Source organism: Syngnathus acus, chromosome 15, assembly GCF_901709675.1.
Source record: "Syngnathus acus chromosome 15, fSynAcu1.2, whole genome shotgun sequence".
NCBI lineage: Eukaryota > Metazoa > Chordata > Actinopteri > Syngnathiformes > Syngnathidae > Syngnathus > Syngnathus acus.
Genome location: NC_051100.1, coordinates 5210738 through 5230417, shown reverse-complemented (window position 1 = coordinate 5230417; position 19680 = coordinate 5210738). Strand labels below are relative to the sequence as shown.

The 19680-nt window shown below is 38.5% G+C and overlaps 1 protein-coding gene across 1 annotated transcript; it reads left to right on the top strand.

Annotated features, from left to right (window-relative positions):
• The first annotated feature begins 14040 nt into the window (after positions 1 to 14040).
• On the top strand, positions 14041 to 19468 carry pik3ap1 (phosphoinositide-3-kinase adaptor protein 1). Its single transcript, XM_037271459.1, has 17 exons — positions 14041 to 14264; positions 15126 to 15560; positions 15674 to 15774; positions 15846 to 15990; positions 16099 to 16241; positions 16321 to 16450; positions 16793 to 16989; positions 17072 to 17216; positions 17318 to 17380; positions 17453 to 17698; positions 17777 to 17833; positions 17919 to 18109; positions 18190 to 18262; positions 18351 to 18518; positions 18717 to 18787; positions 18866 to 18963; positions 19177 to 19468. Exons 1-17 carry the CDS (start codon positions 14234 to 14236, stop codon positions 19292 to 19294), a joined length of 2412 nt encoding a protein of 803 aa, XP_037127354.1. The 5' UTR covers positions 14041 to 14233; the 3' UTR covers positions 19295 to 19468.
• The last annotated feature ends 212 nt before the right edge of the window (positions 19469 to 19680 follow it).

Below are 19680 nucleotides of genomic sequence, written 5' to 3'. Positions count from 1 at the left end.
GATGAAAGTTAGGATTTGCATCATATGAGTGTGCTTAAAAAATTACCCAATTTTACTTCTATTCCGAATAGAATTGATTGTTGATACATTAAAGCACCTATGGAAACGGCAATTTCCTACAATGTACTGTGCAGTTTTCCCTTTCCTTCACCCGGACCGGTGACAGTAACCAGAGAGTATTTCAAACACTTCTTTTAATCAATCTATTTATTGGACTGATTAACTTGATGTCTAATTATGACATTCACCGTATGGTCTTAGATGACAGACATCTGAGTGTCCGATAACTAAGTCCATAGACATCAGTTCTGGTTCAGTCCACTGTTTTAACTGAGAATTTAGGGCTGACTGCAAGATGGGTCCCAAGAATGTTGTCACCAGAGCAGAAAGTCAACTGGATGGACATTTTCTTCAAAATCCCTGGCAACAATCCAAGCTAGTTTTCAGCCCCTAAAATAGTTTTTAAGGACACTTGCAGGTTCCAGTGATGTACTTCTAAATGAGGTGAGGTCCATAAATTATAAGGACGCCTTCAAATGTTAACCTATTTTTTGTGCCATATTCCTGGTGAGATAAGCTTCCTTCTTTGGCCCTCATTGCTTCAGGCATGACATTATTATTAGGATGATTAGCATGCAAATCTTGTATCACCCAGAGCACTGGCACATGCACATCTACCCTCAAATTGCTCTTTCACATTCGTTCCCATTAAGTTTTCTTTTGCTAACGTCTTATAGCAAAGCTGCTATAAGACTGCGCTTTGTGTCGTGAAGTCGACCAAGAGTGAGCCATGTAGCAAACGTGTTAAGAATTTGATGAATTTATTTAAAAAGCTTTTTTTTTTTCTTACAGTTCTGAAGACCTAAACTATTCAAATGCAAACACGTTTAATTATATTTTGACCTATATTCACAGTGGCATACAATATTTTTATTTTGCATTTTTTTCTGCTTTTGTTCTATTTCAATGTCTATTCGTGAAATGTATTTATTATTTTCTGAACTCGTGTCCAGGTCAGAGTTGAGCAAAATGATTTTACCTGTTACAATCTCAATCAAAATCTGACAATTACAGAAAGACGCCATTAATTTATTCCATGCTAATTCTTAACTGTGTATTAATACACATTATGCTCATCCATTACTTCTGACCCCAAATATTTTTTTTTAGAAATGAAGCAGCATTGAGGCTAAAAAAAAAAAAAAAAAGACAAATCACAGGGACCTTGTAGCGTCCTTGAAATCCCGATACCGTAAATGAGAGATAAGTTTTGCAAAGTGCAGTGCACATTAAACAGGACAGATAAGCCTTCTGCTATATTGGATGTCATCTTCGACATGGAAAATCTCAAACTCATCCTCTAAATATTCAACCATTAACTGGTATCACTCACTCAGCATTATGGCGACTTTAATTACATGTGTGACTAGTTGTAACATCTGAAAGTAAATTTCAGACTCCTAAGGTCTCACTAATGTTACAATACGGCTGCAAAAAAATAGACGTATTGATCATCAAGCTTTGCGCGCTAATTTACACTTGAATATCATCTTGTAGATTTCCCGCTAGCGACCTCTCTGTCTCTCACTTTCTCTGCCACTTGCTCCAATTCATTATTTCCATCATTTCTTGGTAATTTGGAGTTGGCTGTTTAAAACTTGGAGTTTCTTATTAAGTTTTTGGCCACGGTGGATAAGAGTCAGGCCTGTAAAAAGCACAGAGATAAACTAATCATCCTAAAACCCTAATTATTAGTATCTTGCTGTGACAGACTGTTTTTTCTTTTTTTGCGAGGCCCACCAAATTGAGCCTCAAATGAGGGAAGGCAAATCTGCGCAAGTGGTAATAATTTTAAGTCATTTCCATCTGGCGTGGTGTGGCAGAATTCATTAGTGCAGATTAGCACTGTGTGTACAAAGTAAATGAGATATCTTAATAGCAAACATGGAGGTCCTCGCCAATAAGAGGTAAGATGTTAAGAGGAGATATTTGAATACTTGTGCTATTTAAGCCAGAAGCTTCGCTAAACTCTTGACTTCTCGCCATACTTTGTATTGCAGCCGCATTGAAGTGAGCTTAGTCATCTGTAAATCAAAATATGTATTTATTTGTCAGAATATAAAGTTAATTATGTGTGTATGGGGAAGGTTGAGGCGAAATAATTTGTTGCTATAATTACACCAGAATTGGGCACACACAATTGTAAAATACATGTATTGCTTGACCCTGGTTAGCCGGTGAAATAAATCCTCCTTCTATAGCCTTTGTTAATTTGTTTTTATCATCTCCAAGTGGTGTTTGTGCAGGCAGTTCAATTTGCATGTGTAATTCCACTGTGCAAATTGACAACAAGTAGATAATTCGAGGAAATAGGCTAGTCGCGGGCCCCCGTGCTATCTTCCCGAGCCTGTTCATTTTGAGGAACCGCTGAGGCATGAAACTCATACATCAACTATTTCCTGACAACGCTCTGGCTTATTGTCCCCTAAAATGTCATTACAGCCATTATTTATGAAGCTAATTCATTTATTAAACCATATTTACTCTGACAGAATTTGTCACATTTTATCCGTATCCCGGGCGTCGCGTTTGGAACAGTGTCTCGGAATGAATACGTGCGAACAGGCGGCCTACCCTCGCAAAGTTTTGTCACACACAATGCAGAGTATTCTGAAATTATCTGTGGCTTTTCCGATTCATTGCCGTAACTCTTGGAAACTTTTCATGAGGTACCTTTTGTTGCAGAAGTTCATTCAGCCAATTAAGCTGAATCATCATCATCAGATGGAGTGAAGCTATTTCAGAAGCACCGATAAGCCCCGCCTCCTGGCAGATTATCTCCCAAATGAACGTGTATTCTATAAATTGCGTCTCCTGCCGCCGACTTATTCGTCGAACAGGTTAAAAAGCGACACGACAGTGCGGATAATTTGCAATTGTGTAACATTGGCTACATTTGGATGTTTCTCTCGGGATAATTCAATCACAGCATTCAGCCGCAGCCTTTGAACTTCAGCCGTCACCCAAAAACACTTAACCGCAGCGTTGATGAGTTGTGTTTAAACAGTTTTACAATATTGATTTGGAGGCATGACATTTGAATTAAATGGCGGGGTGTTAGCTGTCATCTAGGCAGCTTGTCTCTTTTGGCGAGACAGGCGAGGTGGGGGCACCGAAGATAAGACTGGAGTATTTAGTGTGAAAAGACTGTAAAAAGGGATCAATGTGGAGGGTTACACTCATGAGGTGGTGAAAGAAACTGTAATATCTGCGCTCGCTGCATTTGCGTCAAGGTCTATTTTGCGCTCGATAACATAAATCACGGAGACAGCCTGCTGCCCGTCGTTTTGCACACTTTGTCACTCTGTGTCTTTATAGCAACCAAATGTGGTAATTTTGTAGCACTCCATTGAGCACCAATAAGCTTTTTAGGGCTTATAAACACATTAAACGTCAGCACTCTTGCGTCAAATCTACAGTGCCCACAGCACCAGACAAATGTACAGGAAGTGAGAAGGTGGGAGAAGCAATGCTCGTATATTGAATTGGAGTTAGGTAAGTCAAAGCAAAAGAAACCAACTCGTATCTTGAAAAAGGTCATCATTCAGGTCACTTGTAACTCTGTACAAATGTCCTCATTGGTTGTTATAGGCTGTTTAAATTCTTAATGCAGAAAAAAAGCTAAGGTCTGACTATATTTTTCCGCAAGATGTCATAAATAACAAGTACAAAAGGCCCGTGTGCCAGATTCGATATTAAATGTGATCGCTGAGCTGTAAAAATGAATCACATATTATACCATGAATCATTATCTTTCAAAAGTGAGAAAGCCCTTTCATTTTCTTTCAACATATAGCTTTCTAAATAATTAGAGCCCCTTTGGTTCCTGCATAGTTTCACCTGAGCCAACCAGATTGGCATGAAATTAGCCCAGTTTGAATTTTTTTGTTTTTTTTTGATCCAATCAGATCAGCGCAGATTTAATCTGGACTCGCCTGCTCCACCATACTCTGACCCTTCAGAAGAAATCGTTTGTACAGTTAATTATAGCATAAGATGGGAGGTGCAAGCTTTCTTCGCCGTCAAATTTGTTTTATATTAATATTTGATGGAGATATTGTATATCTTAAAAGAGTGCATCAATTTGTTGCCCTAAAACACAGGTGTCAAACTCAAGGCCCGGGGGCCGGATACGGCCCGCCACATCATTCTATGCAGCCCGCGAATATGTGCATCAAATTCGTGTGTCATTACTAGAGTTGCAAATTGTCTTCACTTTTAATGTCTTTTTTTTTTTTTTATATTTGACCAGTTTTTACTCATCTGATTTGAAAACGAGTTATTTGTCAGTTTGTTTTGTAGCTTTTACTGTATATAATGAGGTGCTCATACATTTATTTGGGTTGACAGTCATAATGGCCCTCCGAAAGAAGCTATGACTACAATGCGGCCCGCGAAAAAAATGAGTTTGACACCCCTGCCCTAAAAGAAAGCATTCAAAAATGTGAAATATTACCTAATGATTTCATTATGATAATAGCAGTCATGGTCGGAAGCTTAAATGCCATCACACGCAGGAAACCTTGTGGATAAATCATAATTGCATGACCAGAATTGTTCATTATTATGTCGGCGGGTTTGCAGGTCACATTCGATCACGGGACTAGATCAGACTGTAATGAAAAGAAAAAGTAATGGCTCACAGAATTTAATCATATAAAGAAATAATTAAACTGTGCACAGCTGGCCATAGCAAAGGTTACAATTGATGACTGAATTTGTTTTCAGATCGAAGCTGTGGCAACAATTTTATTTAAATGTCAGAATTTATTGTTTCCAGGAATAATCATTTTAATGACCTTAATGCAAAACAGATCAATTAAAATCCAGGAAAGTCATATTTGTCTGTTGACTGGGAAATATTTTAGTTTAGCAAATATGTTATATGGATAAAGCAAAAAAAAAAAAAAAGTGCTTGTCATATAAATTCTCAATTCCTCCAGTCTAACCTTCAAGGTTAATAATCCCTTTTAACTCATTCACTGCCAGCAGAAAAAATTATATTTGACGTCTATAACCGTCAATGGTAGTGAATGAGTTAACTGCACTTTCTAAAATCTCCCTTTGTTTTAATACATAGTAGATTTTTTTTTTCTTTACAAATGTCCCACTTATTACCCTACCTTTCGAGTATCGTAAGTGCACAGGTAAGCTCTCCATCATGGCGTCATGGCAAAGGAGCGGGATATTGTCATTTTTTTTCTTTTTCCACCCAGAAAGCGAAGGGGGAGAGAAAGTGGGAGCCGGAATGCCTTGCCTTCCTCATTACACCGCTGTCATTTACTCTTCATCCCCCGTACTCTTTAGTGGCATTAAGACGGGATGTAAATTTGACAGTTAATGCTGTTAGAAAATGGCTAGTTCAAGAAGGGCAGGAATTAGAGATGGGCATTAGGCGCTGATAAGCTCCTTTCCTCTGCCGCCGCGGCTGCTTAACATTCATGAGAAAGTCATCATCAAACAACGTTATCACAGCTCTGTTGACGGCTGAGAAACATCATCACTATGATAATTTTTTTTTATAGCTGTGAGCCAAAAAAGCGTTTTTTTTATTTCAGCGGTTTGTTAATGAGATAGGAGCTTGTTGGTATGGGCAAATGCAAACTTGCCACTCTCCAGCGTTTGTTTGAGTCCCCCCCAGCCTCCCTCTTGTGCTTCCATCGCACCTCCTCCACACTGTTTAATGTTTAGGGGAGGGGAGGGGGGGAGCATTTTATGTGCTCCTTTCCAAGTGCTCTGTGTGCATTGCAGAAGGAGGGCCTTTATGTGTACCTTTGCAGATCAGGCGCTCAAAGAGAGGAAAACATGGTTATATCAACAAACGCTCTCTCCTAACAGCCCTGTCGCTGGCACCTGTCACTCACCTGGGATTTAACTGCACAGCTTGAATGGGCTGACTCTTACGCCCATTGAGGCTGAGTAAACTCCTAATGTCGTATCTTTAATTCCACTATCATTGGGGGGGGGGGAACTCTTTCAACTGGACCTTTTTGATAATTATGGCTTCAAACGATATGCATTGTTTCTCCATATTGACGTCTTCAGTACCGTTGACGACTATAGACGTCAACGATAAATTTGAACTGAGCTGAGTGAATCCATGATGCTGCGAAGTACTTGAGTCAGAGGTGTCATTTGCTCTGCTGTCACTGGCTGGAGTCATTCAAATATGCACCAGCTGCCAAGGCTAAGCAGCTTTCTTATGGATAGCAATGCAAATTGTAGATACCAAAATCTGATTTTGGCTTTATCGCTGTTTGTAGAGTGAGCTTTGAGAGATTTCATCTCTGGAAATCCTTACCAGGGGAGACGACAGTGCATCAGCATGTTCTCACGACTTTTTAAACTTTTATTATTGATGCGGTGAGCTAAAATTCTAGATAATGATGTCATTTGGTCACAGGAGGAACTGACGTGTTTGCAATTCAGAGTATGTGCAGGTTAGTTGAAACTAAAGCGCTTCTTTTGTAACAGTAATGAGTTTAAAATATATTATGAATTAGTCCAGACATCATTTTTGTATCTTCAGTATTACCCCTAATATGTACATGTGTCATATATTGTATGTATAGCGCCACCTATGGACGTTACCGTAATGTGAAAATCTTTACTCGACAAAATTGCGTCTGGAAGATATAGAGCTTATCCTTGTGGAGAGAAAAAGCGCTACTTGGGAGGATAACTGTCTCATTCTTCAACTTTTCCATAACCCAGCTTCCTGTATTTATGATAATGAAATGTAATTCTGGCCCTTATTGACACACAGTAGTCTTTAAACCACGTAAAATATTCTCTTTTTACGCCCGCTCCCATATTTTAATCACATTGTCAAAATCCCCATTTCCTCTCATCAAGCCCATATTGCACTTTGCCATCTTTGCCCTATACTCTGCTCCTCGCATTCAATTTTTCTCTGCGTTGGTGTTTATTTTGGTTAGAAAGACTGGATTATCCCTGGTGAAATAGTCAGATTCAAGATAATCTTGTAAATGCACTTGAAGAAATCTACATATAAAACAACTTTATCATCAATAGAAACCCATTTTTTCTCTCATGTTAGCTTGAAGCTACCTTAAACTAGTTATGATTAAGATAGCGTAAAACTTCGTAATTGGTATGAACTCATTTTCTGAGGATAAATTGTTGTCAATATCAAAATGAGCTAATTCTGATTATTTTCTAATTCCTGTGTTACATCTCAATTAGGAGGTTTAATACAAATATATTGCAATAATAGTTATTATGTGTATAGTTTTGGAAACAAATCCGCTCATTGGGTGCAATACAAGCGGCCACATCAAAGAAATAAAGTAAGGGAGCAAAGAGGATTGAAGCTAACGAAATACATTACACACTTATTAAAGTCATTTTCATTTTGCCTTCAAGACCTGGGCAAAAACACTCACATTTTTATTGTACGCCGAGGTAGGTTATGTGGATTTTTTTTTTGTCCCTTTGTTAACTTTGAAGTTAGCTGAAAATGCATATAGGTAGACTAGGGTGGCATCAAATAATCAGCAACTTCAAAAAGCATGCTGCCACTTTAGCACTCCTAAAGCTAATGTCCCCAAGACATTCCGAATGGAAATTATTCAAACTCATTTAGTGGCAGCAAATTGGTCTAAGTTCAATCAGAAAACAGACTGACACTGAATAAGAAGTGCAGCCTAATTAGACTTGTTTGTCAAATGAAATTTTCATTTGGGCAGAAATGAAACCTCGGAGCCAATACTTTTAAGGTGAGAGCCGAATTGTATTATCAGCTAAATGCAGTAAAATCCATAATCATACGATGATAATGAAAATGGAGCCAGTGTTAACATTCAGGCTTCCAATGCCCCGGGCATGCGGCGATAAAAATTAAGTACCATAGTCCTCTGCCAGGCACGCTGACACCCGGCCTGCTCTTTAGCCTCTTGGATGGCATTTTTTGCATTTTCAAAACTTTATCAAGCTGCTGTTGCAATGTGGAAAATGTCATCGTGAAATGCACTGAAGGCAAATTGGAATTTCATTAATAGTGAAATTATTGCTTTTGACTGATGTTTTACTATGCTTGTTAAGAGTGGAAAAGTGAAACGCGGATGGCAGTTTTGTCTCGCTCGCCATTTGCTCCAAGTTAGTTAAGAGTTACAGATAAAAAAAATAAATAAAAAAAAGGTTTTGACAGTCATTGGCTTTTGGTTATTGTCATTTGTTTATAAGTGGAGATGACTTTCAGTAGCAGTGGATTGGGGCTTATAGCAACGATAGCATCACACATAGGCGGCAGTAACCTCCGTCAGTAATGCTATCACCAGCACATGTAACATGGAGCCATTGACGGAGCCTGTGCTGTTTATTGATTTTCCCCCGGTAATCCTCTCAGTGTTAATGTTGTCAGTGACGTAGGAGAAAGAGGTAATGGCTTGGATAACACGATACATTTTATTTCTGCACAAAATGGGACAACAGATTAGCATAAATAGAATAGTGATGTTCACGTTTTTTAAGTGGGCTTATATGCATGGCATTTAAACTTGTATTTAAATGTTGATAGATTTACTGCTGAAAATGATCTTTGTCTTGACATTTATAGAAGAGAATAAATCTGAGAATTGAGACAGTATTATGACAAATTATCTTGAACAGTGGCCAGTATTCCAAATCTTAATTGTGATTATCACTGAATTTGTCATTTTTAATCATAATTAAAAAAAAATTTCCCCATCTTAAATTCTTATGATACACTTCTACTGATACCAAAAATATATTTGTATGACCACAAATGATGGCAGTCAAGGCCTGTCACTATCAAATATTTTTAGAATGGATTATTCCATCGATTAATCGAATAACCGGATGGATGGATGGATGTTTTACAAATCCATCCATCCATCCACCCATCCAAAATATATACTGTACATAATTGTGTAGTAGTACATTATATATTTTCTCACATCCAACCCTTTTTTTTTTTTTTAGACTTGGTCTTCGTTTGACTTGAACTCCGCTGAAAATGGCACTCGCCGAAGCCTCTTCCAAACAACAGCGATATCGCTGATCAGATGGTAAATTCCAGTGAGCCAATTTTCCTTCAGCTTGCTTTATCTGCAGTGGTCAGTTTGAAGCAGTACAACAGCTTACAAACTCACACCATGCACTGTGGACATAAGCTTTGATGAAGTGACAGCCAAAGCTTATGGATGTTATATTTCACACTTCATATCAGCTTTTCAATGCTTGGTGTATTACGAGAAGTCATATGAACAAAACTTAGTCACACACAACAATTTAGTGCGGAGTTCTTATGGCTGGAACTGTTATATATTTTATTTATTTCTCTATTGGTGTTCCCCAATAAAATAATGTTTAATTATACCAGTCAGAGTATTACTAGTGTCACTTGAAGGATTTACTGTCATTTAAAAAAAAAAAATCTTTTCATTATAGTCTAATGACTCTCAATGATGTTTGAAGCAAACTTATTTCAACGGACATCTTTCAAGCAGTTGTCTTGATGATAATGAGGAGGAAGGAGGACATGCCTGGCATGCAACATTCAGAGTGGATGCTTCAGATTTGTAGTGGAGCTCTGACCTCTTGTGCTTTTTAGTGGAAGTGCAATTCCAAGCTCCTCTTATAGAAAGCTTTGTATTATTGTAATAAAAAAAAATAAAAAAATCAGAAACCACTTGATAGTTCATTTTCCAGTCCAGCCATAAAGAGTGTTTGATAGAACCCCCAGGAGATTTCTCTTAGAAATGGCTCTGATCAGGTTTTGAAAAGGCCTATAGAAAGATTCCACTTGCAAGTCTGAGGAATTGGGAAGGAACATTTCTCAAGGCAACCAAGTCTGTAACAAAGCAATGGATGTAATTCCTGGTCAGAGATTCATTTCATTGATCTGCATTTTAAGTGGTTCTGTTCTTACATATGGTTTAGGAATTTTTCTGCTTCTCATCCCTAACTTCTTTGCTTTCTTTTTTTTCACCCTCTGTCAAGACAAATACACCACAGCGTACACCACAATCTTTTTTTTAACTCATTCACTGCCAACCCAGTTAATATCTTTGACGTCTATAACCGTCAATGGTACTGAATGAGATCATTTTTAAAATTGATATTTATTTTTGTTCCAATTACTTAAGTCTCTTCCAAGGTTTACATGTGATAACGTTCATCTGTATTCTTCTACCGTCGCCCCTGATCAGCAATGCGTTTTAAAAGGTGCCCCCTATTCCCTCGGCCATTGTGAATTCATCACACGAATCAATCGCTGTCAACCCAGCAAATCCTAATGAAGCAGAAATGTGTCACATTTGCCCCACAATGAGTATAAGTGGCAAACTTTGTCAAGAAAATGAAACTATTATCTTCAACACGACGAACAGGGGACTCAATATAAATAAATGAAAGTTGCGCTTATCTAGTGGACAGTGTGATTACAGAGTTGACATCCAAATTGACTGTCTTATCGTGTTGTAGTGGCTTTTCAGCTGAGTGGAGACTGTAGATGAAAGCAAAATAATCTTTAAATAGCAGTAAAAGATGGCTGTTTGATAAGTTGTTCCACAACAGTTTTGATCAATGAAGCATGCATTCAATATATTGCCTATTTAGATGGCTGAGATAAACTTAAAAACAGAAGATAAACTAAACTGGGCTTGTAAATGATTCATAAGTTATATTCCCCGCCACCCCCATTATCTGGCAAAAAAATTGATGACTTTTTTTTTATAAAAAAGCACATTTTGAATATATTTATATATATTTTAGATTTGGTTTTCCTGATTTACATGTTTAGCCCGGTTAGCGCAGCTCCACATTTGTGCTAGCTTTTCGACAAACCCGTATATGTCCTCCACAGCCCCTTGAATTGGATTTGCCGTGCGTGGCGTGCGCACGACAACGTCGTCAGGTGGGAGCTGCGCTTGTGGAAAATGTCAAAGCTATTTTCCTCTTTACCAGTCAATGCATTGCTTGCTTAATAGTAATTGGATTCTTATCCTCCTGTTTGCTCATCATTTCCCGCCCCCTAGTTATTCCAGCCCTAAACTCCATTTAAAGTTTAATAACATTTTAGAATAGTTCCCATTCAAGTAAACAGAATCCGATTACCTAGATGGATTGAAAATATATGTCTGATGCCAGTTTATTTGATTTATGTATTCAAGGGGCCCCGACTGAAGACGGTTTAAAGCAAACAAATGGCTGCTGTTCCTTTTTCAGCAAGGGATTTTTTTTTTTTTCTTGAATTCTTGATGTTCTATCAGCATATCACTGTGGACTTAATGGCAAAGAAAACACAAAGAATGAGTACTATCCTTAATTCGGATTTTTTTCCCTACTTTCCTTTCTTTGTTACTTGGTTTGTAAAAGCAGACGGTAGTTTTCGTAAACAGTCAGAGGCTGAAACTATCGTTTTGAATTTCTCTCTCTATGCCTCCCATTGTGTTAGAGGAAGGAGCTGTCTTACGTAAGTGCTTACCAAATGAGGTTATAGTGTTTCCCTACCAACTGTAAATTTCAATAATTTGTTGGAGGAGACCTCTGGCCATCACTTTATCATATTATCAATGGCGACTCCATTTCCCTTCTCAAACCCTGACCCCGGCCCTATTACAGTCCTGTAATGAAGTGCAATGGAGTAGTAATTGGTCTGCATTATAGCAGCTCAGGTAACATTAGACTTATTTTCTTATCACAATGAGCCCTGCTGGTGACTCTCAATGAGAAACCAAACACACTCTCTTTCTTTTGCAGGCTACAGTATCATCCAAATAACATTTGAACTAGAGACCCACTGCCCATTTCAGTTTTCCATTTCAAGATTGCAGTCCGTGTCTTTAGATTGGGCTTTGTTTCTAGTTTCCTCCCATTTAAAAAGGCTCCCCAAGCCACTGGTAAGAACTTAAAGCTTTCTCAAGATGGGGAAATACAGTAAATGAGTAGGTCAAGGCTTGTGAGGGTTACTTGAAAAATGTATGTATTGTACAGTTTTTTTTTATTTTTATTTCCTGTTTTTTTTTTTAATGCAGTGAGTAGTGTAATCCAAGTACCATTTATTAAAGTAATGCAACTTGATTACTTTTAATTACTCTTGACTTTACTTTTAATTACCCCATTACCAAATATGGTAAAAAATATATATTATAGGACTAAAATATAAATAAAAATAGTATAAAAAGATACAAAATAATGAGAGAGAGAGAGAGAGAGAGAGAGAGAGAGAGAGAGAGAGAGAGAGAGAGAGAGAGAGAGAGAGAGAGTGAGAGAGTGAGAGAGTGAGAGTGAGAGTGAGAGTGAGAGTGAGAGTGAGAGTGAGAGTGTGAGTGTGAGTGTGAGTGTGAGTGTGAGTGTGAGAGAGAGAATAATAAATATTATAGGAATAAAATTAGTATAAAAAAAATACTAAATAATAAACATACAATGAGAGAGAGAGAGAGAGAGAGACGGAGAGAGACAGAGAGAGACAGAGACCAAGGGAGAGCGAGAGAAAGCGAAAGAGAGAGAGACATAGAGAGAGAGGATGGACGAACTCACCGACGGACGGACTCACTCACGGTGGGACGGACTCACGGACGGATGGATAGAGCAGCTCTCAAAACCTGTGTCCTGAGATGCAGGATGTCAGGTCACAGTTGTGACCTAGCACAACGTGTGTGCAAAGTTTAAAAAAAAAAAAAAACAGGATATTGGCTAACAAGGTTAAGATATAGGAGCAAAATATTCTCTTATTAAACTCAGGCTGTCGAGATTTGACTTGAGCCACCTAATAGATAGTGGTTTTAAAACAAAAGGTAACGGGACGGTCATGCATATAGCGGCTAATAGCAGGGTTAGGAAAAAAATTAGGGGATTGGTTTTCGACAGGAAATTGTTCTTAAAGACGGGTCATGGATCACCCTCTTCTTCACAGGGAGCTTCAAAAGCCCGAGTGAACTTTTGCTACAGCCATTAAAAGGTCTCCATGGCAGAAGGTCAAAGTAGAAACCAAAGTAATTGTACTACTGGAGAGAGGCAAAGCTAAGTAAATTGATGTCACGGCTGGGATTTATTGTAAGACGAGTGAATAAGCTGTCTTTTGTAACTACAGTATTAGGAAACTTTGATTGAGGCCATTGCAAATACGCAGGTGATGCCAAAACATACTGGACAGGCCTATAAATGTTCAAGTGGACAGCTAACCTCGTTTTTTTGTTTGTTTGATTTGATGAGTGTATTTTGTTACGTAAAAAAATCTGACAAGAAATGGCGGTTGGATGGTGCCAATTGCTGTTTTAGGTAATACCGCAGAATCCTGAAGAAGTGCCAAGATCTGGTTGTTCTATGATCATCCATGATTACTGTGTGTTCATTGGCATTCACAATGTCCAGATATGGGTGCATCAATTTGAGAAAAGTCTTTCACCAGTGTAGCCAACCACACATAAATAAAATGTCTTTTACCTCAGAAACCATTTGCAATCCAAACTTTCACTCATTGCTTGAATTGAGGCTTTCGCTTAGCTTATTAGTTCTGAAGTAGCAAAGATATCATGAAACTTTACTTAGCTGTGGCAATTTCATGATACTGGGTAAATAAGAAATATATATATATATGTATTCACTTTGAGTAACATTGAGTGGGTTTTAAATGCACATTTAGATGTACATTTAAATTGCTGTCTCTTATACGTTACATGGATGTTACAAAGTGACAAAGAAATTTCAGTCGACTGAGCTAACTGGTTTTATGCTGCCCTCTTGTGTTATCATTAATGTGGTGACATACACGTAATGTAGGATATGTATATGATATTACATACATATATATGTATATGATATGTTATATATATACATATATATATATATATATATATATATATGTGTGTGTGTGTGTGTGTGTGTGCGTGTGTGTGTGTGTATGTGTGTGTGCGTGTGTGTGTGTGTGTGTGTGAGGCCTCCAGATGACGAGGCTGTTGCTGCACATTTGAGTGAGTGTGCTGTGTTTCTCACTTCTTCAACAGTTTCAGGAAGTGAGGGTGAAATCAGGAAACTCAATGTTGCTATTGATAGAGCAGTGAAAGCTAACGTATTCTTGTTTGAGGAGCTCGTTGGATTTGCTTTTTTGAAGGGGAATCAAAAGACTCTATTCTTTGAACGATGTTCCTTGTGAACTGATATTAAACACCTTTAAGACACCATAACCATGGAAGAGCAAATCTCTTGTGGGAACTCAGGTAAATTAGTACTCTTTCAATCATAACTCTATGTCTAATTCATCTTTTTGTTGTTAAATGTGATTTTGATAGAGTGTGATTAATTCAAAAAAAAGATTCTTTTCATCGCTAATCTTTCTGTATGAGCGCAACAAATGAGGAAGAACTTTGAGCCCTGCTTTGGGGTTCAATAATAATCTGTTGATGGCAGCGGCCCATTAATAAATAACATGTCAGCCCTCTCGGCACTGCCGTCAGCGCAAACTGTGATGAAGATGATTACTCGTCTTGGGTTTCTTCCCCAGTAAGCAAGCGCAGAGGTGAACTTGACCTGATTAAACACTTTAATGAGTCAAACTAAATTACTCTGACTGCTGTTGACACAGTGCAGTGTTTGTACAAATCCTTGTGGACTGACTCTCTGCACTGAAATAGCCAACAGTTTGGACATTCATGCTCAAACCACATTCACCTTGACATTCCGCAGCCGGACAGCCGGTATGTTGTCGAGCATTAACACGATAAACATTAGCGGCGGTTACATGGAAATGAACGCATAATATAGCTAGTGTCGCATCATTAGCATAATATTTGGGATGATTACACGGATTGCTAATTTTACATGGTTTAGCCACATTATAGAGTTTCAGCATCTTTATTTATTTTATTATTTTCTCGTGAAATGATAAATGATATGCTCCTTTTAAAAAAAATAAAAACATATATTCAGGTGTAATGATAAAATTAGTGTGATAAGTATGTATCATTCAGAGTCATGCTAATTTGCGCTAAATAAAATTATACTTTACTGTGCTTGTGTAATAACATAAGAATTTATATATATAGTAATAATTTCAAATATACTATTTGTATTTTTTACAGTTAATTCCACAGCCCTCTCAAACCACGAGGTGCTAATTCTGCACACTGTTGACGCACAGGAATGGGCAACATATTTGCAGCAGATCATGCGAAAGAGCTCCAAGAAGTTCCACAAGAGCTCCATTTTACTTTATACCATCTCCTCAGCTGATCAGCTCCATGGTTCCAACTTTAAAAAAAATCTCCACAATTTCAAATGCATCGTGCTGCTCCTCACCGGAGGATTCATAGACTTAATGTCCGAGCCTGAGCTGAGCGGAAGCCTTCAGGTGCTGCTCCAGCCATCGCACAGAGTGGTGGCGCTGTTGTGTGGTGTGACTGAAGAAGACGTACTCACAGCTGATCACTTTGAAGACTGGTCAAGTTGGAAGAAACTGCATGCTGAGGATGACCCTGCTCTCTATGTCTCTTCCATTTTGGAGACAGTTTCTAACAGTAGGCTTTGTATTCTGGTTGTTGTTGTTTTTTTTTATTATTATCTTCATTGTTGCTGTTTGTTTAGGTCAAGTGATATCAGGAAGGAGGTCGGCAAAAAAAAACCTCAAAAGATGATGAACATGCAACCACGGGACTTTCAGTAAGCAAGGAAATGAGCCCACATTCACACCTCAACTGCCTCACTGTTCAACCAACCCGACTTCCGTGTGGGGTAAGTGTGCGCTCATGACATCACGACACCAAAGATGTGTCGTACGTGCTCCATTGATGTTTGTTGTTCAGGCACAGGAACGTATTTTTATCATCTTCAATGATAAATTAGTGGGTCTCTCATCACCACAAGTGGAGTTTTCTTCTAGAAATAACGCACCAGAATATTTTCCATGCACCGTTGTGAATGACTACACAATAAGTCTAACCGCACCAGGTAAGTATTTTGGAATTTTCCACAGAAAGTAGTGATCAGTGGAAAATAAATACGTTTTGAACATACTACTTCTCTACTCAAATTTATGGGCTTTATTTTACTTCCCAGAAATGCCCGCAGGTGAGATATCACTCACCTTGTGCTCGAAGCAATCACGTATAAGCTTGAAGTGTGTTACATATTATACCAACATGGGAGAAGTCAGCCGCTGTCTTGAAAATGCTGCCGATCCCATAAATTTCCTCTGCCAGGTGAGACATTGTATTATTTATTGAGTCCCCATGCTAATTTCCTAGGTTTTGATATTTATCCTGGTTTTTTTTCTGCAAGGCCTTCAATTTGATGTCCAATTCAGTTGAGTTTTTGGACAACATTTTAACTGACTCAATAAAATCCAAGATGCCAGCATGTCTTCAGCTGTTTGGGATTGGGCAGATAGAGGAGAACAATATGACGACATGTGAGTGCAGCAGAACTATTCTTGTTAATCTTTTTTTAGGGGAGGAGGGGCAAGTAACCACAAGGGGGCGCAAATCCTCGCTCCAACTGCTGTCCCCCAAGCAGAATACAAGCCATTTTCATAATGGTCTGTCTAATTATATATGATGCAAAAAATGTCATTTGCAATGAAAGTTGAAGAGTTGTGAAATATACTAGTTTGTGGCTACACAAACTATGTACCAGCAAATATAATTTTAATAACAATTAACAAATAATTTAAAAAAAAACAACGCATCTCTGATCTAGACTGAAAAAAATTCAGTTCAGTATCTATCACTTGACATTTGACTGTCTCCTTTAGATAAGCGCAATGAGGAACTTCCAACGTTGCTCCATTTTGCTGCAAAGTATGGTCTGAAGAAGTTGACGAGCATTCTACTTCAGATTCCCGGGGCGTTGCAAGCTTACAGCGTGATGAACAAAAATGGAGATTATCCAAACACGTTGGCGGAAAAGAATGGCTTCCCAGATCTCCGAGAGTTTATTGATGAAGTTGTTGTAAGTCCATCATTATCATAGTCTGTTAATTGGCATGTCAAGAGTTGAAATTTGACCATATCTTGTTTCCTAACAAATGGAGCTGACTGCAGATATGCTAAAATCTGATGATCCAGAAGAGAGTACAGACGACTATGAAGACATGTCAACCAAAACGAGCTCAGGTTATGCCAGCGACATGTATGTCTCAATGCTGGGAATAAACCCCGAGTGTGCAGACGATCTATGTGATTACATTCTTTATTTCATATATTTTCTTCATATTAGTCAAATTATGAATTTTTGGAGAAAGATTGTAAAGCTGATGATGTTGCCTCTGTGCCTGTAGATGAAGTGATGAATGCCGCCGTGGAAACTCCAGATGATGTGATGTTGAGGACGTTTTTTCAAGGTGAACAACCGTCAAAAACGACATTCTGGAATGGCAATAATGCAAAATTAAAAAAAAAGTTTTTACTTTCAGCGAAACCTCACAACGTTATAGTCCAGGATGAAAGAGAACCACCTAATGGAGGCAAAATGGAGTCCAATGACCCGGATGGAACTGATCATGAGTTTGACCCATACGACCTCTTGAGTGAAGATATTTATGATACTTTGGATGAAAATAATTGCCACAACGCAGCAGTCCTTTCCCGACCGCCGGCCCCGATCCCGAGACCTGAAATGAAGCCTGACCCCGAAAGGCCTGTCACTTATATTTCAAGAGGTAGTACTTCACAGTGAACCATGACACCTACTGCAGTTTTGCTCCTGGAGTACGCAACTAACTCTGTACTTGTGACAGTATTTTCAGATAAAGCGACGTCCCAAAGTCAAACGACGGAAACTTCAAATCAGGAAGGTAACCAGACTGTAAATTTTCCGACGTCAAATATAATCTGCTGTTCGATCTCCATTGAGTTTGAATTTATGATGATGATCTGCAGTTCAGTCTGCGACGGACCCCCCACCTGTGTATGACTTATTTGCCGGGATGAAGACACCTGGTCAGAGACAACTCATAACCCTGCAGGAGAAGGTCAAAGTAGGTCAAATTACCGTGGATGAAGCTGTCCGGGAATTCAAAGCTTGGCAGCTGGACCATGACAGCAGAGCAAGCTCAGTGCGCTATCAACAGGTAAAACGCTCACTATGTGCAAAATGCTAATTAACAGTCAGCGAGTGCATCTCCTGAATTATAATTTTTTCTTCCCTCAGGAGAATCTGAAAAAACTAAGAGCAAGCATCAACAGGCGTCACAATGAGAGAGACAAGTCAGGGAAGGAACTTGGTAACATGTTTGTTGTGTCTTCATGGGGATTAGAATAAAGTCATCATTTGGTTACAACTAGCGTATGATATTGTGTGTCACCGAGCAGACTACGAGATAAGCGCTCCACTGCAGAGAAATTCCTTTTGGGGAGCCACCGTAACATTGGAGTGCGCTGTATACGACTCCACGCCCAGAACGCTGCTCCCGTCCTCCTCAGTAGCTCAGCCGATCCAAAGAGGAAGTTGGAAGACCGGGAGTACATCCAGTACATCCAGTGAGTCTGCTCTGAATTAAATAAAATGATTTAATATATTATTAAAAAATTTTAAAAATAGTTTATATTATTAGAATTAAAAAAAATAGTTTGGATATATTTTTAAATGCTGAATTTTTTTTATGTTGCTTTTATTTGATTGGATTTTCATTTATTGTGTATGTGGATCTACCAACATAATGTGTTTTCCTTTACGAGGTACTGAAAGCAACAGACTCAGCACTCATAGCAACTTAAGCTACAGCAGCGGCCCAGAGCCTGATTTAGAGGTAAGCCTGGAAAGTGTTGTGTTTTGATTGTGTTTATCTGTGTCAGAATTACAAGACCAGTATTTTATTTTGTCCTAGGACTCTTCAGAAAGCCTCCCTCTTCCACCGAGACCTCCACGGCCTCCTGATTCTGCTCCACTTATTCCGCCTCGAATTCCTCCGCGCAATTCTCAAAGGTCCGTTTGTCCGTGAACATAAGCGCAGTAAAAAGAATGTGACACTAAACAAAGTGATATGACATTGGATACTCCAAAAAATATATGAGGAGAAGTGTTAGGACACAAGGCCCAAACGATACGACTCACCAGCTCAACTGATTGTCGTAAAGAACTTTTTTTATGGTCTTGACTACAACATCAAGCCAACCCACGTGCCATCTTGTCTTACAGCACGTCGGATAGCATGTTGCACGAGCGTTATGTCTCCTGCCTGACCCGGGTGCCTCCTCAAAGACCTCCTCAAAGACACAACAACTCTGCTCCTCCTCTTCCACGTCGATTGCGGTGATGGACTGTGGTCAATTTCTTTCGTTAAATCTGGATTCAGTTTGTGTGTGTGATGAAGAGTTTATCCAGTTAGAATTTCAGATATAAATTGCACATTAAATCGGCTTTGAGTTTCAGGACATTCAATTAAATAAAGTACAATGCGTACGGTGTGTCAACCCAAATAGCACATTAATATGCTTTTTGTGTATTTATTGATGTAAATTTAATACTCCTACTAATAATAGTAATAACAAAAACAATAGTAAAATAATAATAATATAATAAATAATAATAATAACATTATGGAGGCAATACTTGACTTTAGTTTTTAAAGGGCAAATTTCCAGTCATCCAACAACCGATGCAGATTGAAAGGGGACCAATCCTTTAACTGTATTTATTGAC

Excerpts from the sequence above, each read along its gene's own strand:
- pik3ap1 (XM_037271459.1), top strand. The coding sequence starts at position 14,234 with ATGGAAGAGCAAATCTCTTGTGGGAACTCAG. Across the intron at positions 17,699-17,776 it reads TGTCACTTATATTTCAAGAG|TATTTTCAGATAAAGCGACG; the intron begins GTAGTACTTCAC and ends TACTTGTGACAG. Across the intron at positions 18,788-18,865 it reads GCCCAGAGCCTGATTTAGAG|GACTCTTCAGAAAGCCTCCC; the intron begins GTAAGCCTGGAA and ends ATTTTGTCCTAG.